The following is a 27,276-nucleotide window of genomic DNA, read 5'->3' on the forward strand; positions in this document are numbered from 1 at the left end:
ACTTGGGACGCACCCTTGGATTACTCGACACACGCTTCGAAGCCTCTGCACGGCAAGTCACATCACTAAACAAACATGAAGACCTTGATACTGTTGTCTCTCTTCTGCCAGTTTGCATCTCCAGGTAAGATCGCAGATTATATTTTTCTTTAAACACTTTATGAAGCGGTGTTGTGTCCCTACTGGTTTCCAATTTAACTGGTTTCCTTACCGAACAGCCGCAGATGTGCTGCGCCTCCGTCAGCAGATTCGTCACAAATTCACAAACATAGGCTACACAACATATTACTGGCGATCTTAAAGTCGCAGCCCACATCTACCACAGCGAATATGCTTCTGTAAGTGAGCACTACGTAGCCTACCAGCAACATTAAAAAAAGAAAGGAAAGAAAATATGATATACACAAATTTGCGTCAAGCTGGACTCGATTTCACGTCAACAAAAGACAATAAAACACAAACCACATGTCTACCTGTGTGAGCCACTGGGACTCGCAGAGCGTATGGCTTTCCTCAGGTATTAGTAAATTACGTCAGCATCCAGGTAACATTTTGATTTGGGCTGACCTGAGACAACTGGTTATTCTCGGCTTGCCTTGAAAATACCCACACATATTTATCAGTGTTTCTTGTTCTTTTTCCACGAGTCTACAAACATATTCAGTGCCACATTACAGTCTGCACAACATTGCACACTATGACAAAGCCTGTCATGTTTAAAAAGTGACGATCTAACTCGGAAAATGCTTTCAAAATACGCTTAATAATATGTAAATAAAAACCAAGCACTTATAGCCACTGGATCATTGCAGAGGTGAAGCAAGGACTTACATTTACTCACGTCACTGTAATTGAGTAGTTTTTTGTGTACTTGCACTTTTTAAAATCTAATTTGAGTGTTACATCAGTAGCCTATGTTTTAATTTAAGTATTATGCTTCGCTGCATTTTAAATAACTTCCGTGACCGAGTAAAAAAAAAAAGTCGGCCGAAATTTTAAAAAAGCAAACGGAATTGTATAAGCGTTAACTACCATGACACAATAATAATAGTATTACACTCTATGACAACCTGGCAGCTAGCTCTGATGGAGACATATGAGCTCTAAGAACAAACTCACAATTATGGACGCACACTAAAGGAAATGTCGCCATGGTCCGAGAGAGGTGACGTCATGCTGTTATCTCTGTCTCTACAGGTACGCAGTGAGCGAGTTAGATCGCCACTTTTTAAACATGACAGGCTTTGTCATAGTGTGCAGTGTTGTGCAGACTGTAATGTGGCACTGAATATGTTTGTAGACTCGTGGAAAAAGAACAAGAAACATTGATAAATATGTTTGGGTACTTTCAAGGCAAGCCGAGAGTAACCAGTTGTCTCAGATCAGCCCAAATCAAAATGTTACCTGGATGCTGACGTAATTTACTAATACCTGAGGAAAGCCACACTAGTCACTCTAGTGTTTACTTTATTTTCCATTTTCCTTGCTTCTGTTTTTCCTCTTCTTCTTCTGTTTTGAATCTAATTTTTGCTCGACTTCCTGATGGGTCCTAGCGCCTCGTGGGGCGGGTACAGCTGACCATTCAGCCAATCGTGCTCATTGTTCAGAGACAAACGTCACCCGTATCGCATGCTAAGCAAAGTGCGATTGGCTGGAAACATGTCACATGGGAACAGATGCCTTCAGGGCTCACAAAAAAAAACTCTGGCATACAGATTATAACCACACATTCATGAAATGGTCAAATTATCGTACATTTGGCCTTTTTTTGGGATTATTGATCGTACAGACGGTCAAATTATCATACAAATACGATAATTATCGTACACGTGGCAACACTGTTCCAAGGTACTTACCCCCGATAGGAAGTGTTTCCCCTGGCCACGGGAGCGCACATGCAGCGCATGCATTCAGCGAAGGTGTATGGAAGTGAATCATGACTAATACTTAAATTAAAATGTATTTGCAGAAATGCTTTTTCATTTTAAGAATGTGGCTGCATTATTTGACTCATATATAAAATTAATCATCAATCATCCTATTTGCATTTTAATTTTCTTCTTCAAGACTGCTCTTTCTTTTACTTAATTAAAATGAAAAAGAAAAAGTCATTTGAGATTTAATTTTCAAAATATGCCCCAGCAAATAGATACCAAAATTCAATTTGAAATGTAAAATTTGAAAATTAAAATGCATTTGCAGAAATTGCTTTTTCATTTTAAGAATGTGGCTGCATTATTTGACTCATAAATAAAATTAATCATCAATCATCCTATTTGCATTTTAATTTTCTTCTTCAAGACTGCACATTCTTTTACATAATTAAAATGAAAAAGAAAAAGTCATTTGAGATTTAATTTTCAAAATATGCCCCAGCAAATAGATACCAAAATTCAATTTGAAATGTAAAATTTGAAAATTAAAATGCATTTGCAGAAATGCTTTTTCATTTTAAGAATGTGACTGCATTATTTGACTCATAAATAAAATTAATCATCAATCATCCTATTTGCATTTTAATTTTCTTCTTCAAGACTGCACATTCTTTTACGTAATTAAAATGAAAAAGAAAAAGTCATTTGAGATTTAATTTTCAAAATATGCCCCAGCAAATAGATACCAAAATTCAATTTGAAATGTAAAATTTGAAAATTAAAATGCATTTGCAGAAATGCTTTTTCATTTTAAGAATGTAGCTGCATTATTTGACTCATAAATAAAACGAATAATCAATCAACCTATTTGCACTTGCATTTTCTTCTTCAAGACTGCACATTTTATGCCATAATCAAAAAGAAAACAAAGAAGACATTGCTATTTCATTTTCGTGGTCTGCCCTGCAAAATAGTGCCCATAATTCTAAAATGATTTGGCAATCTGAGCGGCGCAGGAGAGTGACGTCAGTAGCCGCTCTTCTTCAGCTGACCATGCTACCCTTCTAATACAGTAGGGGGCGGTGCGCACATTTGATATATGGATGCATCACAGATCATGGCGCTCCCTGAGATTGTGCTTTCTAAACATCGTAATTTCCCAAAACTGAATAAATACCACACATAGCAATACAAAACTGCTTTGCTAGCTCAATCATGTTGTAACTAAGATATCTGCTGGAAAAAATATTTTTTTCATGGAGTGTTCATTGAATTACGGAGTTAATACGTCTGCTGACTTGACAGTCATTTAAGCTAGTAGCAGCTTATACTTGTACTTATATCTTATACTTTGTTAATCTCTCAAGACAGATTCTGCAATCCACATTGTAGAATCTGTCGGCAGCCCTGTGTGAAAGACGACTAGAGAGGAGGGGAGGGCGGGGCTTTGAGTCTGAACGATTCCTGTCCCCAGGAAATGTGTACCTACAGAAACAGCAAGCTCCGCGTCCATAGCGACCACTCCACCCAAAACGCCGTCTCGTCAACGTGGAAAAAAATATTTTTTCCAGCGGATGTCTTAGTTACAACATGATTGAGCTAACTGGAGTAGTTTCATGTCATATCCGACAACGGGAGGCTTTAAACAGATGACGTCCTGATGTAAGCTTTGCTAACTGTCACTGTCAGCAGCAGCCACTGATGCTTTCTAGACATTGTGATTTCCCATAACTGAATAAATACCACACATAGCAACACAAAACTGCTTTGCTAGCTCAATCATGTTGTAACTAAGATATCCGCTGGAAAAATATTTTATTCACGGACCATTTATTGAGTTATTACCTTATTTCTATACAGTCTATGGTTATTACAGACACCGCTAACGGCTAACGTTAACGGTTAGCCCAGCTAATCTACGATAACCATGTTAAATACAAAACGTGCACACGGAAATAGTAACGTTTGTTCAGTCATTGTGTTTATAGACTTAACAAACATCAGATTAGTCTACACGGTGATATACTGACGTGAAAAATGTGATATATAGCTAAACTCCGCTGGTTTTCTACCCAAAGTATTTGTAAACAACACGGCGATTCCCTGGGGGCACCGCCGGAAGTGAAAGGCGTGAGGCCCCTGCACTTCCATTAGTCGAAAAACTCCAGGCTGTGCCTCCAGAGGTAAAGGAACAAAATTTATTTATTTATTTATTTTTTTTACCGATGGATTTCCAGATTGATACTTTGTAGACATCGTGATTTCCCAAAACTGAATAAATACCACACAGTCCAGCAACTTTTCCGGGGGAAACCCTGTGACATTGACACGTTAAATAATTTTCATACATACAAAGCTGCCTAATATAATTTAGATCTGCCCTGTAAAAGTGTGTGTATAGCGCACTGAATGAGTGTTTGGTGCGAAGAGGACCTCACAAGTGTTTTCTTATGACAAGCGGTAATAACATCTTCGCATCAAACACTCATTCAGTGCGCTATACACACACTTTTACAGGGCAGATCTAAATTATATTAGCCTAAATATTTAAGATGATTACTTATGTATGCAATGATTTATTGATATTAAATATATATATATAGATAATATAGATAAACATACAGTCCAACAATTCCTTTGATCAATGGATATGTTTTTGCTTAAAAATGTAATGCAGAACAGAAAGATGGCATGATGCAATTTAATTCCTATCATGATCAAGATCATGCTGAAAGCTGAATTAATAGTAGTGTAAATATATCTATGAAACATATACATCTTTACAAGGGTCTTTGTTGACTGCAGCTTGTTAGCTATGGCCTCCAGGCTTATTACACACTGATGTCAATAGGTACTCCATATCATATCAGTTAATCTTAGCTGTGCATAAATTATTAATTTCACGATGCAGCAGATTCAATATTTGACAACCATATTGTATGGATTAGAATCAAACCAAGGCAGCTTTGTATGTATGAAAATTATTTACCATGTCAGTGTCACAGGGTTTCCTCCGGAAAAGTTGGTGGACTATTATTTAGTTTTGGGAAATCACAATGTCTACAAAGTATAAACTCAAGCTGAGTGTATCGGCAATCCAAATACAAAAAATGCCAGTTGAGGGAATCCGAAGCCATTTTTAACTTATGTTGGTGTGCAAACACGAGGTCCTCCATGGTACGCTTTGAACACTTTGACTTACAAAAACGTTAAAAACACCTACAAAAAGCCGAGTGTAAAAAAGACTTAAAACAAGCTTGTGCAAAAGAACATAAATACTACGATTATAACGAAAACCCATTCACTTGACGCACACACAGACACGGTTGAAAAACTGTGTGGCCTCCCCTGATTCTCATTCCCTGACACTGATCAGCTGTGACTCCCCTATCTAACCTACATGTGACTGATCACCACCTACGCCCACAGCTGTGCAGGTAACCCGTAGCAACCATAGTGCCTACTAACACTGAGAGACACGGCACCTGCTACTAGCTTGACTGTCAAGTCAGCAGACGTATTAACTCCATATCCTCAATGAACAGTCCATGAACAAATTATTTTTTCCAGCAGATATTTTAGTTACAACATTATTGAGCTAGCAAAGCAGTTTTGTATTGCTATGTGTGGTATTTATTCAGTTTTGGGAAATTACGATGTTTAGAAAGCACAATCTCAGGGAGCGCCATGATCTGTGATGCATCCATATCAAATGTGCACACTGCCCCCTACTGTATTAGATGGGTAGCACGGTCAACTGAAGAAGAGCGGCTACTGACGTCACTCTCCTGCGCCGCTCAGATTGCCAAATCATTTTAGAATTATGGGCACTATTTTGCAGGGCAGACCACGAAAATGAAATAGCAATGTCTTCTTTGTTTTCTTTTTGATTATGGCATAAAATGTGCAGTCTTGAAAAAGAAAATGCAAATGCAAACAGGTTGATTGATTATTCGTTTTATTTATGAGTCAAATAATGCAGCCACATTCTTAAAATGAAAAAGCATTTCTGCAAATGCATTTTAATTTTCAAATTTTACATTTCAAATTGAATTTTGGTATTTATTTGCTGGGGCATATTTTGAAAATTAAATCTCAAATGACTTTTTCTTTTTCATTTTAATTAAGTAAAAGAATGTGCAGTCTTGAAGAAGAAAATTAAAATGCAAATAGGATGATTGATGATTAATTTTATATATGAGTCAAATAATGCAGCCACATTCTTAAAATGAAAAAGCATTTCTGCAAATACATTTTAATTTAAATATTAGTCACGATTCACTTCCATACACCTTCGCTGAATGCATGCATTGCATGCGCGCTCCCGTGGCCAGGGAAAACACTTCCTATCGGGGGTAAGTACCTTGGAATAGCGTTGCCAGGTGTACGATAATTATCGTATTTGTACGATAATTTGACCCTCTGTACGATCAATAATCCCAAAAAAGGCCAAATGTACGATAATTTGACCATTTCATGAATGTGTGGTTGTAATCAGTATGCCGGAGTTCTTTTGTGAGCCCTAAAGGCATGATTGATGATTAATTTTATATATGAGTCAAATAATGCAGCCACATTCTTAAAATGAAAAAGCATTTCTGCAAATACATTTTAATTTAAATATTAGTCACGATTCGCTTCCATAAAGGTGGAGCTACAGCACTGCGCTTGATTTCACTCACGTAAATGAAAACTATCAACAATTGCATTGTTTAATTCATCGTTTTAGTGTTGTAATTTATCAAGGTTTTGCAACACATGGCTCACCCATCAAAATAAATGTTTTTATTTGAACTGAAAAACCAAGGCGATCATGAATTTTCCTCCTTTAATTTGACATATAATGGGCTGTAATTCAAGCTTTTGTAAGGAATTTGTTGAATTAAATAAACTTCGATACTCAAAATCAAGATCACTAATTGTTTGCTGGCCTCGATTAAGTCTACATTTATTTACCATAGCCATCAGACTTTTTAATTATTCTATTAATGGTAGATGAGCTACCTGAGTATTGAATTTCCCTTCGGGGATGAAGTCATATATGGAATACACACACACACACACACACACACTACTATATATATACACACACACTTATGTAAAAGTAGAACTTACATAATAGATACAACTTATACACTGCAAGCAAGACAAGAGAAAGCCTTTTCTGCTGGTGGCCCTCCAACACACAGATGATGGAACCACCGCATGCAAATGTCACACTAATTTGGAAAACAAAGAATTTGGGTTTAAAATAAGATGTCTTTGGTAAGAAGCTGCACACTTTCATTCTTGTGTTATTGATGTTACATTGTTTAACATACAGTCAGGTCCATAATTATTTGGACAATGATACAGTTGTCGTCATTTTGGCTCTGTACACCACCACAATGGGTTTTAAATGAAACAATGAATACCTGCTTAAAGTGCAGACTCTCAGCTTTCATTTAAGGCTTTTTTCAAAAATGTAGTATGAACCATGTAGGAATTACAACCATTTCTTCACACAGTCCCCCAACTTTAAGGGCTCATAAGTATTTGGACAAACTAACATAATCATCAATTAAACAGTCAGTTTCAATACTTGGTTGCAAATCCTTTACAGTCAATGACTGCCTGAAGTGTTGGACACATAGGCATCATCAGATGCTGGGTTTCTTCCCTGGTGATGCTCTGCCAGCCCTTTACTGCAGCGGTCTGCACTTCCTGCTTGTGTTTTGGGTGTTTTGCCCTCATTTTTGGCTTCAGCAAGAGAAACGCATGCTCAGTTGGATTCAGGTCAGATGATATGACTTGGCCATTGCAGAACATTCCACTTCTTTGCCTTAAAAATGTCTTTGGTTGCTTTTGCAATATGCTTCAGGTCAATGTCCATCTGCACTGTGAAGCATCGTCCAATGAGTTTTGAAGCATTTAGTTGAATCTGAACAGATAATGGTGCCCCAAACACTTCAGCTTTCATCCTGCTGCTCTTGTAAGCAAGACAAGACTTCACTAGAATAAATACAGAGGGTTTATCACAAGATGCAAACCATTGGTTAGCCTTAAAAATGGAAGACCAGATTAGAGTTTGTCAAAAACCATCTAAAAAGCCTGTACAGTTGTGGAACAGCATACTATGGACAGATAAAACAAAGATCAACTACCAGAATGATGGCAAGACAAGAGAAGGAAGAAGGGAAGGAACTGCTCATGATCCAAAGCACACCACCTCATCAGTGAAGCATGGTGGAGGTACTGTTATGTCATGGCCATGTATGGCTGCCAGTGGAACTGGTTCTCTTGTATTTATTGATGATGTGACTGCTGAGAAGAGCAGCAGGATGAAAGCTGAATTGTTTGGGGCTACATTATCTGCTCAGATTCAACTAAATGCTTCAAAACTCATTGGACGATGCTTCACAGTGCAGATGGACAATGACCTGAAGCATATTGCAAAAGCAACCAAAGACATTTTTAAGGCAAAGGAGTGGAATGTTCTGCAATGGCCAAGTCATATCATCTGACCTGAATCCAGTTGAGCATGTGTTTCTCTTGCTGAAGCCAAAACTGAGGGCAAAACACCCAAAACACAAGCAGGAAGTACAGACCGCTGCAGTAAAGGGCTGGCAGAGCATCACCAGGGAAGAAACCCAGCATCTGGTGATGCCTATGTGTCCAACACTTCAGGCAGTCATTGACTGTAAAGGATTTGCAACCAAGTATTGAAACTGACTGACTGTTTAATTGATGATTTTGTTAGTTTGTCCAAATACTTATGAGCCCTTAAAGTTGGGGGACTGTGTGAAGAAATGGTTGTAATTCCTACATGGTTCATACTACATTTTTGAAAAAAGCCTTAAATGAAAGCTGAGAGTCTGCACTTTAAGCAGGTATTCATTGTTTCATTTAAAACCCATTGTGGTGGTGTACAGAGCTAAAATGATGGCAACTGTATCATTGTCCAAATAATTATGGACCTGACTGTATTTCATGTGGAGTTGAAATATTAAAATCTTGGTAAAACAGAAGAATCCAACATAATTCCTCAAGAGAAATCTCAATAACTTTTATAACAGAACACATATTCCATCAATTACAGTTGTTAACAATAATTGATTTTGTTACCCAATTCTGGTCCGTGTCATGCTTCTCTTTCCCACAGAAGTGACACGTGTCTGTGAGGTCATCTATAAAGAAAAAAAAAAGGAGAAAAAAAGAGCATGCCTTCTTATTATGTCATCATGTATCCACATTGGCATACCATTTATAGGCCGTAAGGTGAATCAGAAAAAGTCTCACAGAAACTGATTTCCGCTCCGACATCTGGGGACTACACGATCTTTACTTCATAAAAAAGATCAATACATGTTCAGCTAATCAGCGGGAGTTCGTAGCTCATAACCCCGCAAGAGTCCTGCGATCGGGGTCGTAATTCGGCACTTGTTCCGTCTGAGCGTATTGATCAGTTCAGCCTCAGCGTAATGACATTTGGTACGCGAGTGGTGGCACGGCCGTCACGTGATCACGCTACACCAATAAGGTACCCGCATTTCGTGTCGCCATGGTTTCATTCAGCAGAGGAAAACAGACCCGGAAGTCCTCAAAAGTGAGCAGAAATGAGCTGAAACAGCGCTATTCACATCGGCGTGTCCATGAAACACGATGAGACAAATAGACAATAAGGTGAACTAAGCAAAAATGTCTTACTGTACATTAAGGAGGTTCCAAATCTACCACTTTGTAGGCTCACTAAGAGCCTACTATCACCTGACAGAGACAAATCTGCTGTAAGAGAATAATGTCTTTGTTTTTGTCATTAGTTGTGTAAAAAAACTGTTTTGGGTAACATTTTAACTGAACAATAGTAGTATAATAGAATATAATAGAGTAATGTGATGGTGAGGACATTGCTCTGTATAGCAAACATACTTTCACGGCAAAGACTCCACACGAGGTAGCATCCCTTTGTCTGGGATGTGGGACTGTGTCACATCTCCACCTTGAGACGTTCATCCCTTCCCTCGCATGAATGCCCTGAAGAAATACAGCAATAACAATAAAATATAATTATAGCAATTTTGTCACACACAAAAGTCAACTTTTCTTTCCGGTGTCAATGCCAGCAGGACACACACGTTTTTATGTAACAAAAACTTAATGTCAATCTTCAATTGACCGTGAACATACTTAATTACACATTGAAATGTTAATGTATAATTTTAACATCTGTCCTTACCTTGTTATTTCCAAACATGTCTGGATGTCCTTCTTTGACTCCCCCAGTGGATCCAGGAGCAGGGACTTTATTTCGTTTGGGTAGATGACCTATAGTTTTAAAAAATAAAAAATAAAATTACATGTTTCTTTACTTACTCAAGAGAGAGGTGGAAGCTTTTGCCTATCTCGCTCTGGGGTAAAATTGACACCTTAAAAATGAATGTCCTCCCACGACTAATCTACATTATTAGTGCCCTCCCACTCCCCTTTGACAAAACCTACTTTAAAAGAATCAATTCATTGTTTTCTTCCTTCATCTGGAATGGAAAGCGAGCAAGAATTAGTACTTCAAAATTGTTTCTTGACTGAGACAAAGGTGAACTGGGTCTTCCAAATTTCGAAAAATATTACTTTGCTATAAATTCAAGATATCCTTTAAAATGGGCATATAATTATGATACAGACTTAACAACTTGGGAGGACGTAGAAATAAGAATTATGTCCACAAACAAATCCAAAATATCTCTTAAATCAATGTGGTTCAACCCAAAACATCTGAAAAACATTGACAGTCCTGTCATTAGATTTTCTTGTGAAATTGCAGTATTTACATAACTCATTAGATTTTGACGGACACAACTCACCTAATAATCCATTGTGGCATAGTAGTTTTTTTTTACAGTGCAAGATAAATCATTAGAAAATAAGGAATGGGAAGTAAAGGGAATTTCCTCATTGATAGATCTGTTTTCAGATGGTAACATGATGTCCTTTGAGCAACTGAAATTTAAGTTTGATCTGATGAGTTAAGATTTTTGGTTATACCTGCAAATCAGATCACAACTTACAAAATTTCTTGGAACGTACACAACTTCCTGAAACAACTAACTGTGAAAATAAATTAATAACAATAATGAAAAAGAAAAGTCATATAGGTAGCAAAATTTATAAGATCATAAATGGTCTGAAAAATACTATCAACATCTCCCTAGAGAAAACCTGGGAGAAAGATCTAGATGAGAAATTAGATCCTGAAACATGGGCATCAATTTGGCAGAAATTACATAAAATATTGAACTCAGCACAAAATAAAACAATAAATTATAAGTTTATTAACAGGACATATTATATTCCCAGAAAACTTAAACTTATGAATTTATATAATAATGAAATGTGCTGGCACTGTAATAAAGAAAAAGGTTTCTTTTTTCATATGATATGGCAATGCCCTAAACTGCAAATATTTTGGAAGAAAGTTATGTTGTATCTGTCAACAGTCATCAAACTATGTATTTTGAACTATATTGATGACAAAAACTGGCCACAGTTTAAGAAAAAAATTGTGTCTGTTGGCCTTACGGGTGCAAAATGAGTTATTGCTACTAACTGGAAGACTACTGATAATATTAATGTAAAATCTTGGATACAAACCTTTGAAACACTTCTAAGTTTAGAGCAAGCATCCAATTCTATATACACTTCCTCCTACAAAACTTGGAATCAAATTAACATGCAAATTCACAACAATATCACCTGCCCCAACTAAAAAAACATAATTTATGACGCATACTGACATATTGGTACTTATATATGAAAAGTATGTGTATGTGTGAAGTCTGTGTTATAATTATATGTATGTTTATGTCAAGGATTGTATTGAAGATCTGAATCCTAGCGTCCACTCCAGGATACAAGCACAGTTGTATGATATGAACTCTTCATCATCTCAAAATGTTATCAGTTTTCTTTGTAATTGACCTGACTGTTGATCTACTATTGTGAATTCTTTACTCCCTGAGCATCAAAAAGCAAATAAAATATTTAAAAAAAAAAAGAATATATTATTTTCCAGAAAAAGACATTGCTAGCTCTATAGCAGTCTTACAAAACAGTCAAACCTATACTTGCAATTTCCTAATTTGTAAATCATGTTTAAATAAGACAAATAAGGTACCTGACTTTCCAACTCCATGTTGGGACCAACTTGCTTAATGTCCCAGTAAAATATTTTGTAGGACCCTATTTTTGCACATCCTTTCCTGCCCAGGCATCCTGTACATCTTCCAAAAACAATTTAAAAGAATTGTAAGAATCTAGTAAACTGAAGTGGAGTTAGTGGCAATTAAAATGCATCAGCAAATCTATCTAATGACTAAGTACATACATTATTGTAACCCCATTGTCCACAACATTGCCCTGTGTTTTCCCTCCTGTGTTCTTGGACTCTTTCTGTCTTCCCCTGCACTCCTGTCCTGTACTGCAGAGTTCATCTCAATGGATATTTAAGCCAATACCAAACCTAAACCCTATGCCATTTGCATGATTTATAAATTAATCTGTATTGAGATATAGAATTACATCTCATGTGTTTAACTATAATTAAAGACTGATGTATTTTTTACATATGCTTTTATACAATTACATTAGTACTGGTATTGGTTTCAGTGCACAGGGTTTTGGTCAGGTATATGCTTAAATATTGGCCATGGTGGTGAACTCTCCACTTTAGTGGGTGTTGTTTCCCACATTCATACAAGTTCTTTGCTACAGGATGGAGAGATTTAGAAGATCTTCTGTACCCACAGCCACCAGACTTTTTAATTCTTAAGTAAATGGTAGATGAGCTGCCTGACAATTGAATTTCCCTTTGGGGATCAATGAAGTTATTCATATTCTTATTTTTATTCTTATTCTTATTTAGGCACACCTGTGTAATAAGCCAGGTCACATTGGCTATAGGCCTACTTTATTACCAGTGGTAGAAAGTAACTAAGTTCATTCAGTCACTTTATGTTTGTAAGGTACTTGTACCTTATTTCCATTTTATGGTACTTTATACTTCCACTCCGCTACATTTCAGAGGGAAATATTGTACTTCCACCCCACTGCCTTTATTTGACAACTTGGTTACTTTTCAGATGAAGATTTTACATAAAATAACATAATCATGATCCAATAAGTTACATTGCATAATTAAAAGATTAAAACACTGGTTCCAAAACTGTTTGGTTTGTGTCCTCTTACAAAAGAATAATTTTGTCATGTTTCAGATGTGTTTTATTTGTTTGCATTCACACCATAGAGACAATTCCCTCACATATTTTCAAGTAAATAACTGTGTAATGTCTAAAGAGGTAAAACTCCCAAATATTTCACAAAACTACAAATATTAAAGAAGAGTTCTGAAAAATAAACCCAAATTAAATTTTGCATAGCATAACTATTTTTTGTTCCCTTCTACGCTATCATCTCAAGACCCCTCAGATTTATTTCATAGCCCACACAAAGCAGTTCAAGGTAGGTCCACCTCAAGCATCTGTAACAATAAAATGCTGCTTATGCAACAACTTATCATTTTTAAAAAAAGTACTTTGTTAAATGTATTTAATATATCAGTCAGTCTAAATTTCTGAAAAACGAGTAATTCTACTTTAATACTTTAAAGGTATAATATGTAGTTTTTCCACATAAAAATTTCTAAAAACGACTAAACCAATATTATATATTTTGTTTAGTTGTGTACTTTGATTATCAGAAATGTTTCCAACAATTTTTCAAACCCAGATAAATATGAAATATTAATAACAGTTACGGACCGTGTCATTAGGTCACATGTCAATGGCGACGTGACTCCAGTTACCATAGCCATTAAATGAAGGAGAAGAAGAAGAAGCAGACTGGATGAGACGTCAGAGAATGAACATTACTGTTGCTAGTTTAAGCTAACGCATCATGGATCATGATTATGCATTGACGGTTGCTTTGGACAGAGATATGCGGCCCGTGCCGCACTGTAACACACACACACCCACACACACGGAAAACCGGACATTATCATCAGTTTATAAAAAAAACCCAGACGCCCCGGACGGGACGTGAAAAGTGGACATGTCTGGGCAAAAGAGGACGTTTGGTCAGCCCATGTAACATTACTACTGATAGTTAAATCAGAGTTTGACGATCCGGTGTAGGTACCAGATCGGCTTGGGCTGCTACACCGGCCGACGGACCCCATTTGCATGAAGTGAAACATAAAGTGAATATAACTTCAGTAATACACCTCATCCATGAGCATTTCTCTGCTGCTGAAGCTCGCTCTGCCAAAAAAACTGCCACGGTCAGTTTCAGTTACACGGAGTGAGGAACATTAGATCTGTATCTGTTATATAACTACAACTCCCATGATCCCACGCTACTTTGTGATGTCATCCAACTCCATCTTCTGTTATTATTTTGGTTTGAGACCCCTAGCGGCAGAAAATTACATATTGCACGTTTAAGAAAAATTAGCTGACTTGTTATGTACTTTTACTTAAGTACTTTTATTTGTAATGAAGTGGGTACTTTTACAGTGTGTTATTGATACTTTTACTTAAGTAAAGAATCTGACAACTTATGTCACCACTGTTTAATACAACATAATATACTGTCTCAAATGTAATGTGTATTGTATTGCACAGCTGTTGCATGACAATGTAGGACAGTGTCAATGACAGTCTTTGACAAGGATTTCTTTGTCAGGTAAAGGTCAAAAAAGCATGTTTTTCATACGTTCATAAATTGGAAATATTGCGGAGTAATTGGGTCAAAGAAAGCCCTAAGGCTGAAACGAATTAGTGTTCTTTGTGCTATCCAATAACAGTAAACCATCAGAATCTCCTTAGTGCTGTGAAATATTTTGTCATTTCGTGTTTTTGCTTTGATTAATTGACGTTGCTTATCTTACCTTCAATGGCGTATAAGGAGGCTTCAAAGAAGAAATTTCTCACTCTTAGAGAAATTAGCAGGGTATTCATTCTTTATTTTATACTTGATTATCCTCTCATAATCGGTCAGATCCATCGTCTGGCGGTGCTGAGCAAATAGCTTTTTGTATCTGTGAAACACTGACAAAACTGTAGGCTTATGTTATTGACTGGCAACCTAACATTGACCTAACCCCTGACATCACCCAATTGGCATAATTAATTGAAGGGAAAAAGTTTCCAGATACAACAGGTTGAAAAAGCAGTCTGAAGTAATGTGTTTCCCCCTGTAACATTGGCTAGAAGAGAAGAAACTTGTTCATATTCACAGAGGTTATAGAGTATTATCTGAAGTACACACAAAATAAATCAATTGATGATCAGGCTTCATCTGTCCATTATGTGGCGGGGGGGATACAAATTCTGGCAGACTGGAAAAGCAGTCTGAAATAATGTGTTTCCCCCTTGTAACATTGGCTAGAAGAGAAGAAACTTGTTCATATTCACAGAGGTTATAGAGTATTAACTGTGTGTGTGTGTGTGTGTGTGTGTGTATGTGTGTGTGTTTGGGGGGGGGGAATGTGAATTGCAGCCCATTATACAGTACAGGCCAAAAGTTTGGACACACCTTCTCATTCAATGCGTTTTCTTTATTTTCATGACTATTTACATTGTAGATTCTCACTGAAGGCATCAAAACTATGAATGAACACATGTGGAGTTATGTACTTAACAAAAAAAGGTGAAATAACTGAAAACATGTTTTATATTCTAGTTTCTTCAAAATAGCCACCCTTTGCTCTGATTACTGCTTTCAATTTCAATCAATCAATCAATTTTATTTATAAAGCCCAATATCACAAATCACAATTTGCCTCACAGGGCTTTACAGCATACGACATCCCTCTGTCCTTAAGACCCTCACAGCGGATAAGGAAAAACTCCCCCCAAAAAAACCCCTTTAACGGGGAAAAAAAACGGTAGAAACCTCAGGAAGAGCAACTGAGGAGGGATCCCTCTTCCAGGACGGACAGACGTGCAATAGATGTCATACAGAACAGATCAGCATAATAAATTAACAGTAATCCATGTGACACAATGAGAGAGAGAGAGAGAGAGAGAGAGAGAGAGAGAGAGGTAATGACAGTAGCTTACAACAACATTAATGAAAGTAATAATATTATTGTTATAGTTCTGGCTACTGTGGTACAATATGTTGAAAGTATGTATTAATATCTGACAGTATACTTGTGTGATAATAGTCATATGTGTATAAGTATGTATAAGAAGTATGACTAATGACTAATGATGGCAGCAGCAGCAGGAGGCATCTGGCAGGACCACGGCAGCAGCACAACCACACACGTCACGCTGTCCAGGCACCGCTGCGGTATGAGTTAATCTGAGAGACAGTGGAGCACAAAGGCTCCGGAGAAGAAGCCGAGTTAGTGACATCCAGAATGGCCGAGTTAGCAAGATGCAGTAATAGGATGAGAGAGAGAGAGAGAGAGAGAGAGAGAGAGAGAGAGAGAGAGAGAGAGAGAGAGAGAGCCCGGTGTATTATAGGGGGTCCTCCGGCAGACTAGGCCTAAGTCAGCCTAACTAGGGGCTGGTACAGGGCAAGCCTGAGCCAGCCCTAACTATAAGCTTTATCAAAGAGGAAAGTCTTAAGTCTAGTCTTAAATGTGGAGACGGTGTCTGCCTCCTGGACCGTAACAGGAAGATGATTCCACAGGAGAGGAGCCTGATAGCTGAAGGCTCTGGCTCCTGATCTGCTTTTGGAGACTTTAGGGACCACGAGTAACACACTCACTTTGCACACTCTTGGCATTCTCTCGATGAGCTTCAAGAGGTAGTCACCTGAAATGGTTTTCCAACAGTCTTGAAGGAGTTCCCAGAGGTGTTTAGCACTTGTTGGCCCCTTTGCCTTCACTCTGCGGTCCAGCTCACCCCAAACCATCTCGATTGGGTTCAGGTCCGGTGACTGTGGAGGCCAGGTCATCTGCCGCAGCACTCCATCACTCTCCTTCTTGGTCAAATAGCCCTTACACGGCCTGGAGGTGTGTTTGGGGTCATTGTCCTGTTGAAAAATAAATGATCGTCCAACTAAACGCAAACCGGATGGGATGGCATGTCACTGCAGGATGCTGTGGTAGCCATGCTGGTTCACTGTGCCTTCAATTTTGAATAAATCCCCAACAGTGTCACCAGCAAAACACCCCCACACCATCACACCTCCTCCTCCATGCTTCACAGTGGGAACCAGGCATGTGGAATCCATCCGTTCACCTTTTCTGCGTCTCACAAAGACACGGCGGTTGGAACCAAAGATCTCAAATTTGGACTCATCAGACCAAAGCACAGATTTCCACTGGTCTAATGTCCATTCCTTGTGTTTCTTGGCCCAAACAAATCTCTTCTGCTTGTTGCCTCTCCTTAGCAGTGGTTTCCTAGCAGCTATTTGACCATGAAGGCCTGATTGGCGCAGTCTCCTCTTAACAGTTGTTCTAGAGATGGGTCTGCTGCTAGAACTCTGTGTGGCATTCATCTGGTCTCTGATCTGAGCTGCTGTTAACTTGCCATTTCTGAGGCTGGTGACTCGGATGAACTTATCCTCAGAAGCAGAGGTGACTCTTGGTCTTCCTTTCCTGGGTTGGTCCTCATGTGTGCCAGTTTGGTTGTAGCGCTTGATGGTTTTTGCGACTCCACTTGGGGACACATTTAAAGTTTTTGCAATTTTCCGGACTGACTGACCTTCATTTCTTAAAGTAATGATGGCCACTCGTTTTTCTTTAGTTAGCTGATTGGTTCTTGCCATAATATGAATTTTAACAGTTGTCCAATAGGGCTGTCGGCTGTGTATTAACCTGACTTCTGCACAACACAACTGATGGTCCCAACCCCATTGATAAAGCAAGAAATTCCACTAATTAACCCTGATAAGGCACACCTGTGAAGTGGAAACCATTTCAGGTGACTACCTCTTGAAGCTCATGGAGAGAATGCCAAGAGTGTGCAAAGCAGTAATCAGAGCAAAGGGTGGCTATTTTGAAGAAACTAGAATATAAAACATGTTTTCAGTTATTTCACCTTTTTTTGTTAAGTACATAACTCCACATGTGTTCATTCATAGTTTTGATGCCTTCAGTGAGAATCTACAATGTAAATAGTCATGAAAATAAAGAAAACGCATTGAATGAGAAGGTGTGTCCAAACTTTTGGCCTGTACTGTATGTCAAATTACAGGAGGAAAATTCCTGATTCCCTTGGTTTTTCAGTCTAGTGCAGTGTGTAATACGATGTTAAGATGTACAGAAAAATAAAAGCATTTATTTTGATGGGTGAGCCATGTGTTACTTTCCAAAACCTTGTTGATAAATTACTCCAGAACACCACCTTCGCTGAATGCATGAGCTGCATGCGTGCTCCCGTGGCCAGGGGAAGCACTTCCTATCGGGGGTAATGCCGCATTCGTTTGGCAATCCAGGCCAGTCATTCCTTGTCAGATTTATATGACCGTATGACACGTCTGATCTGAAAGCGTTTCATTGCAACAGTCTGGAAAACATGGCTTGTTTTTGTTTGCATGGTTGCTGAGCACCGGAGACTTTGCTGGTTCAAACGACTTTAGGCTTCAACGGTTTTGCAAAGACTTTTTTTCCAACACAAATCAACAGTGGAAATAGAAATGCCATTGCAAAGTACTTGTATGATTTTTACAACACAAACGCTTGATCAAACAGCATATACGAGGACAAATTGAGGACAAATAACTTTGTTTTCCATTCACAATTTGCGCAGCCATCTTCGTCGTGATGTCAATTCTCCCGACTCGGTCTACCTGGACCTTGCCCGAGTCAGCGATGAAATAGAAGAATTGGCTTACTTGCAGACTGAATTGGATAAGTTCTATGAGAAAAAGGCTAGAGGGGCCTTCATCAGATCCAGAAGGAAATGGCTTGAACAGGGGGGAAAATGCACCAAATATTTCTTCAATTTAGAAAAAAGGAATCACGAAATATCTTCCCTGAGCAAACTTAAAATTAATGATACTGTATGTGAAGATGGAAAACTAATTTCACAATATGTAGTAAGTTTTTATGAGAAGCTGTATCTGGCTGACCCCTTGGACAAAGATAAGATGACATTATTCCTTCAAACCATACAACCGAATATTAGAAGAATAGATGAAGACTTCCAAGTAATATGTGACTAGAAAATAACTATAACAGAGGTGCAAAAATGTATTGATTCCCTCAAGGATAACAAAGCTCCAGGGAATGATGGGATAATAGGGAAATTTTATAAATGCTTTAAACAATCAATCGCTCCATTTTTAGCTGGACTGTTTGAAGAGGCTCTAGAAAAAGAGGAACTGCCCCACACTCTGAGACAGGGATTGATAAAACTAATTTCAAAACCAAAAAAAGATAAGCATTGAAAACTGGAGACCGATTAGCCTATTGAATAATGATGCAAAGCTTTTTGCGCTTATCTTTGCTAAAAGGTTAAAAATAGGATTAGCTGATATTATTGATGACGAACAATCTGGGTTTATGCCAGGAAGGAACATTGTAAATAATATTCGTCTGATGTTAGATATGATAGATTATAATGAATTTATACCAGATGAAAGTTTTATTCTATTTGTTGACTTTTACAAAGCATTTGATACAGTCAGTCACCAGTTTATGTTTAAAGTCATTCATTGCTTTGGTTTTGGAAATAGGTTTTTGAGGGCAGTTCAAACACTTTACAAAGGAAGTAACAGCTCAATTAAGGTAACAAATGGTACAACGCCCAGGTTTAATATCAGTCGTGGAATCAGACAAGGATGCCCACTAAGTCCTTTTTTGTTTTTGCTGGTCACACAGGTCATGGCAACACATATTAAAAGAAGCAACTTTCAGGGCATAAGGGCTTTAGGTAGAGACTTCAAATTGGCTCAATTAGCGGATGATACAACAATTTTTCTGTCCAATCAAAATGAACTTGACACAGCTGTGCGGTGCATCAGAGAGTTTTCTGAGGTTTCTGGATTGACAATGAACCTTAATAAATATGTGCTGTTTCCCCTTAAACACTGTGATCTGTTAGAATTGAGTGATATTCCCATTAAACAAACTGTGACATATGTGGGTGTAGTGCTTGACAAAAATGAGAACAGACGCTCGGAGGTAAACTTTGAACCAATAATTCAACAAATACAAAGAAAATTCAATATGTGGTTAATGAGGGATCTATCCTTAAATGGTCGGACGCTGTTTCTAAAGCTGAAGGAATATCAAGATCTGTATATTTGTTGCTAGCACTAGAAATGCCTGCAGTAGTCTCTAAGAAACTAGATCAAATCTTATTCAACTTTATTTGGAAGAACAGATGCCATTACCTAAAAAAAGATATTTTGTGTAACGCCAATAGGGATGGTGGCTTGGATGTGTTAACCTTTGAAACATTAAATCGTTCTTTTAAGATTAACTGGTTAATCAACTTATGCAGACAGAAGAACAACTTCTGGAACTCTTTTGCCACACGTGTATTCAATTCATTAGGTGGAATACAGTTTATGTTGAAATGTAACTACAAAGTTGAAAAACTTCCTGCCAAACTTTCCAACTTTCAGAAACAAGCTTTGCTGTCCTGGAAACTGATCTATAAACATAATTTCTCACTAACCAGGTATTATATTTAGAATAATCAAGACATCCTTTACAAAAACAAATCACTGTTTTATAAGGATTGGGTGGAGCATGGAATTTTATTAGTTGACCAACTTATCAATGATCAAGGTTTTTTACTTTCTTATGAAGAATTTTTGTTAAAATTTCAGTTGCCAGTCACGTCGAAGAAATATGCTGTGATTTTTGATGCACTACCACAGGGTGTGCTGCAGCTTCTTAAAGGGACTGAAAGAAATGCTGCTGTTGCAGAAAAATATAATTGTGATATTTTTGTGGGCGAAGTAGACATCACAAAAAAATCCTGCTCTAACACATATTTGAGAAGCTACTTACAAGCAAGGATTCTGCCTAGAGGTCAAATTTACTGGACTGCACAATTTGGAGAGGTAAACTGGCATAAAGCGTGGCTGGTTGGTGACAAATTCTGTCTTAATAACAAGGTGAAAGAAGTTTCGTTTAAAATTTTACATCAAATCTACCCTGCAAAGAAAACACTAGAAAGATTTAAACTGGACATTGAATATGTGTGTGATTTCTGTGGACTTGAAGATGAAACCATCTCTCATTTATTTTATCAATGTACTTACAGTAGAACTTTTTGGAAAGATGTTCAACATTTTGTGCAAGAGAAAACAGGAAGAACGATCAGTTTCCAGGAAAAACACATTTTTATTTATTTTAAGGACCAAGACAAAGATTTGTGTTTTTTCTGTCAGTTGATCTTGAGTTTGGGGAAATTTCACATCCATAAAAACAAATGGGTTAAATCTAAACCAAACATTGTACCCTTCCGACAAGAACTGCACCGTTATGCTGCCACAATCAAGGACATCAGAAATAAGAAAGCCGCAAAAACATACTATATTATGGAGAAATTTTGTGGAAGTGATCTGTAAAGGCCTCTGGCTGTTTTTGTTTTTTGTTTTTTGTTTTTTTTTTTACCCTTGCTTTGTGTGTATCTCTGCACCCCATGTAGGTGTGTAAGTATGTATGGGTGTATGTCTGTATGTAAGGTTTTGTGTGTCGCACAATTTAAAAAAAAAAATAGTTTGATGACGAGACCTCCGGGTAACGGGTGTTCTTTTGTACCTTTCCGGACCGGAAACCGTATCAATCCCGGTTCCAGCTACCAATAGAATGCAGCATAAGTACCTTGGCACGACACCCGACAGGAAGTGTATAATTTAAAACAGTTAAACAAAGTTATTTGTCCACAATTTGTTCTCGTATATGCTGTTTAATTAAGCGTTTGTGTTGTAAAAATCATACAAGTAGCCTACTTTGCAATGGCATTTCTATTTCCACTGTTGATTTGTGTTGGAAAAAAAGTCTGTGCAAGCCCGTTGTAGCCTAAAGTCGTTTGAACCAGCAAAGTCTCCGGTGCTCAGCAACCATGCAAACACAAACAAGCCATGTTTTCCGGACTGTTGCAATGAAACGCTTTCAGATCAGACGTGTCATATGGTCATATAAATCTGACAAGGAATGACCGGCTTGGATTGCCAAACGAATGCGGCATAAGTAGGCTACCTTGGCACGACACCGGCTGTGAGAGCAGCACGCAGGGACCGTCTACAAAGTGCAACACCGCAAAGAGATATTACAAAAATATTCAATAACTTCACTATAATACAGTGTAGTGTCACCAAACTCACTACACACTTCATTGATCTCCTAGATTACACTACAACACTTGGTTTGAAAGAAAGGCATTTTTCATAATTTCTGGGAATTTTTATTAGGAATATTAATCAATAACTTCGATATGATACACTGTAGTCCTTTTAATGTTTCTGATATTAGATTTAAAAAAACCCCCAAAAAACTCTCCCTCCTTCATAGCCTATCTTTGTAGCATGTTTAAAATATGTTTAATATGTTTATCATATCTTGAACATATGTTTAATACTGGTCCATGGGTATTTTATTTAGTTTGATTGATGTTTGGTTTGGTTATGTTTTGTGTGTTTTCCTTGCTTTCTCATCCTCTGTGATTTATTCATCATGGTTCATTGGCTTCACCTGTCATGTCATTAACTGTGTCATGTGACAGTTTCTTATTGGCTGCTGCTGCTTTATAGATGAAACCACACCTTGGTGCATCTGTTTCTCCAGCCCTGATGAAGACCAACAGTGGTCGAAACATGTTGGCTTTTTAATGAGTTGGCCATTATATTAAAGGCTTTTTAATCTAATCTTTCCTTCCTCATTCTCATTTTTGTTTGGAGTGCCTGGATTCTTTTCCTGTTTGAAGTGTGTAGTGAGTTTAGTGACACTACACTGTATAATAGTGACGTTATTGATTCATATTCCTAATAAAAATTCCCAGAAATTATGAAAAATGCCTTTCTTTCAAACCAAGTGTTGCAGTGTAATCCGTAGCAGACCAATGAAGTGTGTAGTGAGTTTGGTGACACTACACTGTATCATATTGAAGTTACTGATTAATATTCCTAATAAAAATTCCTAGAAATTATGAAAAGTCCTTATTTTCCCAAATAAGTGTTGTAGTGTAATCTGTAGGAGATCAATGAATTGTGTAGTGAGTTTGGTGACACTACACTGTATTATAGTGAAGTTATTTAATATTTTTGTAATATCTCTTTTCGGTGTTGCACTTTGTAGACGGTCCCTACGCGCTGCTCTCACAGCCGGCTGCATGTAAACGCTAATGTTCTTGGTGTGGCTCCGAGGACGGCTCGTTTTGATGAAAATTAGGTTGTAGCTCGTTGCCTATCTTACTACGGTTGAAAATATGCGTGTTTTGTGTTTTAACAACGTTTCACTTAAGAGTTATTGATCCCGCAAGTTCGAATCTGCCAATATCTTTCCTTACCGAAGTGGAAAGTTCGAGGAGATGAGGAGCTAAAAAAGAAACGGAAACAAGTTACATAACTTTATATTTCTCAGTCACATTAGTGGATTTCATGTCACTGAAGAGTTATCGTCCTGTTGCGTAGGTTAGGTTTTAGGAACATTTTTTGTTAGACGACGATTATGCAGTGTTGTTAATGAGTGTTCCCTGTAGGCATGCGCGTGCACGTCTATACGTAGGCTACAGTAAGCTATTTACATGTTATTTGCCAAATAAAAGACATGTAGGCCAACCATGTGGAATTTTCTCCGATTTTAAACAGATATTTTACATTTTATTTCATCCTATCTGAAAACTAAAACATTAATATTTAAAACGTAGATGTGATAGATTTTTGTGTTTAGTCAAAAAATGCCAAAGGCATTTTGCATGCTCTTACCATTTGTAACTCCTTACAGCAATTACCAATAACCAAAGCTGTTTTCACCCAGATCTTACTAAAATGTTGTTTGCACTTTTGTTATATTTATAGTGGTGCAAAGAACAGCTCTTTGTTCAAAACACTTAACTGTACGCTCATCCAACATGCAAAACCCTATGTTACTGATTTACATACTTTACGGTAGCATTGGTTAACTTATATTTTGCTAAAATAAATATTAAGTTAAAAGCCATTCTTTTCCTCTACTCTTTGTCCTTGCCTTGAGCTGAGCTGTGACAGAGCTTAGTGAGAAGCTGCAGTACAGGTGTTAATGTCTCATTTCTTCAGCTATCAGTGAAGTTATCCTGCATCCTATAACATTTTAACAAGGTCTGAGTTTAAACTGATCTTCAGTTGTTAATGTACATTAACAGTTGAACTGATTGCACAAAACATAAATAGGTCAGACATAAATATGACATTAAAGAAATACATCACCCACAAAATGACCATTTAAATATCAGCTAGTCATGCTGTGTTATCTCGAATTTATGAAGACATTTTGTGAACATATTGATTTATTGGTGATCACTTTTAACAACAATATCTAAACATCCATTTAAAAACTCTTACACAACAGCAAATGGACAAAGGAAGCAAGTAGCAGGTTGAAGAAAGGGGAGCATCTAGCAGCTAAAGAGACCAAAGTCAAAGCTAAAAGGACAAAAAAGAGTGTGTAAACACAAAACAGCCTAACTCAAAAATGTTTTTTTCCTACAGTGAAACACTCCCTGGAGTTCATGCTCAGTTATTCTCATGGAACCAGAGACATCCCAGAGTTTGTGGCTGTTGCTTTGGTTGATAAAGTTGAGATAATTTACTGTGACAGCACTGGACAAGCACCTGAGGCCACAATGGACTGGATGGATAAATTATTCAAAAAGAATCCTCAGCACTTGGCGTGGTACGCCGACAAATGTCTGGGTAACCAGCACACCTTCAAAGCCACCATAGAGAATTTGATGCAGCATTTTAACCAAACTGAAGGTATGTGTTCACTTTTTACTGATGAAATGTTTTTAATCTTCTCAGACAGGAAGTTAAAAGGCTCTGTCTGTCTGTCTGTCTCTCTCTCTCTCTCTCTCCCTCCCTCTCTCTCTTTCAGATATTCACATTTTCCAGAGGATGAATGGCTGTGAATGGGACGATGAGACTGATGAGGTCAGTGGTAATCTTCATTATGGCTATGATGGAGAAGACCTCATATCATTGGATCTGGAGACAGAGACATGGATCGCTCCAAAACAACAGGCTGTTTTCACCAAACACGAGTGGGACACAGATAGATACAACAGTATATTTTGGAAGTATGCCCTTAGACACGACTGCATTGAGAACCTTAAGGAGTATGTAAACTATGGAAAGAGCTCTTTGCAGAAAACAGGTATGGCCTGATGTGATTTCATAGACACAATATGCCTCCTCAGTTTTAAACGTTTATTCTTTAGTGATACAGTAGTACCACTTTTGAGTATGATCGCCCTTTTATGAGTTATAACTATGGTCACTCAGTCAGTATTCAGTTAATGTCACTCTCAGTTTCTGGTTGCTGATGCTGCCTGATAATCTACCACTCAGTTTGTCTGTTCAGTGCTACATTGCACTGAAGTGTACTTTGAGATTTGTGAGACAGGATGACCTGTGTTTGACAAAGTTAATTGAGGGCTGTGCTGAGTCCCTGTACCTTTTAGAAGCTGAGCCTAAAGAACCAGCCCTCTCCACCGTCTGGAGCTCTGTAACATTAGGACTTGGGCTCACAGGATTTGATTAAAGAATTTGTCTGGATTCTGATTTAAAGTGGAAATTTGCTTAATTAGTCTTAACATCCATTATTTGTTGTTATTCTGGGGACTCCGAGGATGCACATATTTTAGTGTGCAGGGTTTCAAAAGCGTGTTTATTCCCCTTCTCATAGTTTGTGTTTGTCAGGAGGCCCTACACTTCATTACCATATAGTAAACTTGGTTCAGTAACGGGTGGGAATATTTTTAGCCAAGATTGAGTTGGTAAAAGTAGGTGTGAAGAAATTGCCCTTTATTTCTCAGATTATTCACTTCCAAATTGTAACTGCCTGTAATGGTCTTTTTTTTCTCTCTCAATCTGTGCAGACCTTCCCTCAGTGTCTCTCCTCCAGAAGTCTCCCTCCTCTCCAGTCAGCTGCCACGCTACAGGTTTCTACCCTAACAGAGCCATGATGTTCTGGAGGAAAGATGGAGAGGAGATTCATGAGGACGTGGACCACAGAGAGATCCTCCCCAATCATGATGGATCCTTCCAGATGAGTGTTGACCTGAACCTTTCATCAGTCCCACCTGAAGACTGGAGGAGGTACGACTGTGTGTTTCATCTCTCTGGTGTGAAGGATGACATCATCACCAAACTGGACAAAGCAGTGATCAGGACCAACTGGGGTAAGACTGAGGGAAGTTAAGAACTAATAACAATAAACCAGTTAAAGAATGTAATCAAACCAATGCACATTCTCACCCAGGATCACCGGTCAGATCACGTAAGCTTAACAGGACTTAACAAAGTCATAGAAAGTTTGAAAGAATTTTATACACCACATTGTCTTTACCACACAAGTGACAGCTTTGTGCTGCCAGTCCACTCTTTACTGAGCTCAGAATTAATACAGAACAAGGGCAATGATGAAACCTACAAAACAAGTTTTGTTTGTTTGTTTGTTTTGTTCAACAGAGAGGCCTGGAAACGTGACCGTCCCCATCACTGCTGCAGTGGCTGTTCTTGCTCTCGTCTTCATCACTGCCACTGCATTCATTGTTTACAAAAGGAAGAAAGGTGAGAGACAAAAATGCAAACATCATCTGCTAAACTGACTTTTTCAGTTCTGTTATCCAGGTTGCATTTGAACTGAATAAATAAGCATCACTTTTGAAGCAACCAACAGGAAGCGTCTCAAGGCTCAGAGCCTGTTAGTCATGATAATGTGATTATACCACAATGATGTGGGAGAGAAGAGATCAGTAAAGAAATAAAGTCAGGATGAAACAAAAGGGTAGAATGGATTTATTTTTGAGTCAGAGTGAGTAGAAGAGGGGAACACATTCAGTGAGGAAAAGGTGACAGAAGATATTCTGGCATTTACAGCTGTAACTGAACTGATTTGTCTTTTATTCCTGATTTCAGCCAAAAGTCCCCCACCTCGTAAGTAAAACTTACTTTTATTCTAATTCAACTGATCTAAAACACACTTTATGCTGCAGATTAAAAAGTGTTTCAAGTTATTGTGCAGATGTTTTTTTTTTTCAAGACTGTTTCCTGCATTTATTTTTTCTAAATGTTCAGAGAAAGATGAGACTTAAGGAATTTCACACTGATATTTTGTTTCTGACCTTACAGCTCCTGACAACAACTACGAGCTCTGTCTGAGACTGAATCCAGAGACCTGATTGTGAAAAACAAAGTGAACACTTTGATAGTGTCATATTATAAAGCTTCACAGAACTAAAAGAGACTGAAA

At 37.8% G+C, this 27,276-nt stretch overlaps 1 protein-coding gene across 1 annotated transcript; it reads left to right on the plus strand.

Moving 5' to 3' along the window:
- Positions 1 to 27,276, plus strand: LOC117269925 (major histocompatibility complex class I-related protein 1-like). The gene is made up of 7 exons (XM_078162155.1): positions 1 to 124; positions 24,513 to 24,779; positions 24,898 to 25,176; positions 25,901 to 26,203; positions 26,493 to 26,594; positions 26,943 to 26,960; positions 27,156 to 27,276. The coding sequence occupies exons 1-7, from the start codon at positions 76 to 78 to the stop codon at positions 27,203 to 27,205; spliced, it is 1,068 nt and encodes a 355-aa protein (XP_078018281.1). The 5' UTR covers positions 1 to 75; the 3' UTR covers positions 27,206 to 27,276.

This window comes from Epinephelus lanceolatus, chromosome 19 (assembly GCF_041903045.1).
Source record: "Epinephelus lanceolatus isolate andai-2023 chromosome 19, ASM4190304v1, whole genome shotgun sequence".
NCBI lineage: Eukaryota > Metazoa > Chordata > Actinopteri > Perciformes > Serranidae > Epinephelus > Epinephelus lanceolatus.

What these genes read in the sequence shown, in the direction of transcription:
- LOC117269925 (XM_078162155.1), top strand. Translation starts at nt 76, where the DNA reads ATGAAGACCTTGATACTGTTGTCTCTCTTCTGCCAGTTTGCATCTCCA. An exon ending in GCATTTTAACCAAACTGAAG is followed by an intron (nt 24,780 to 24,897) that starts GTATGTGTTCAC and finishes TCTCTCTTTCAG; the next exon opens with ATATTCACATTTTCCAGAGG. An exon ending in AGTGATCAGGACCAACTGGG is followed by an intron (nt 26,204 to 26,492) that starts GTAAGACTGAGG and finishes TTTGTTCAACAG; the next exon opens with AGAGGCCTGGAAACGTGACC.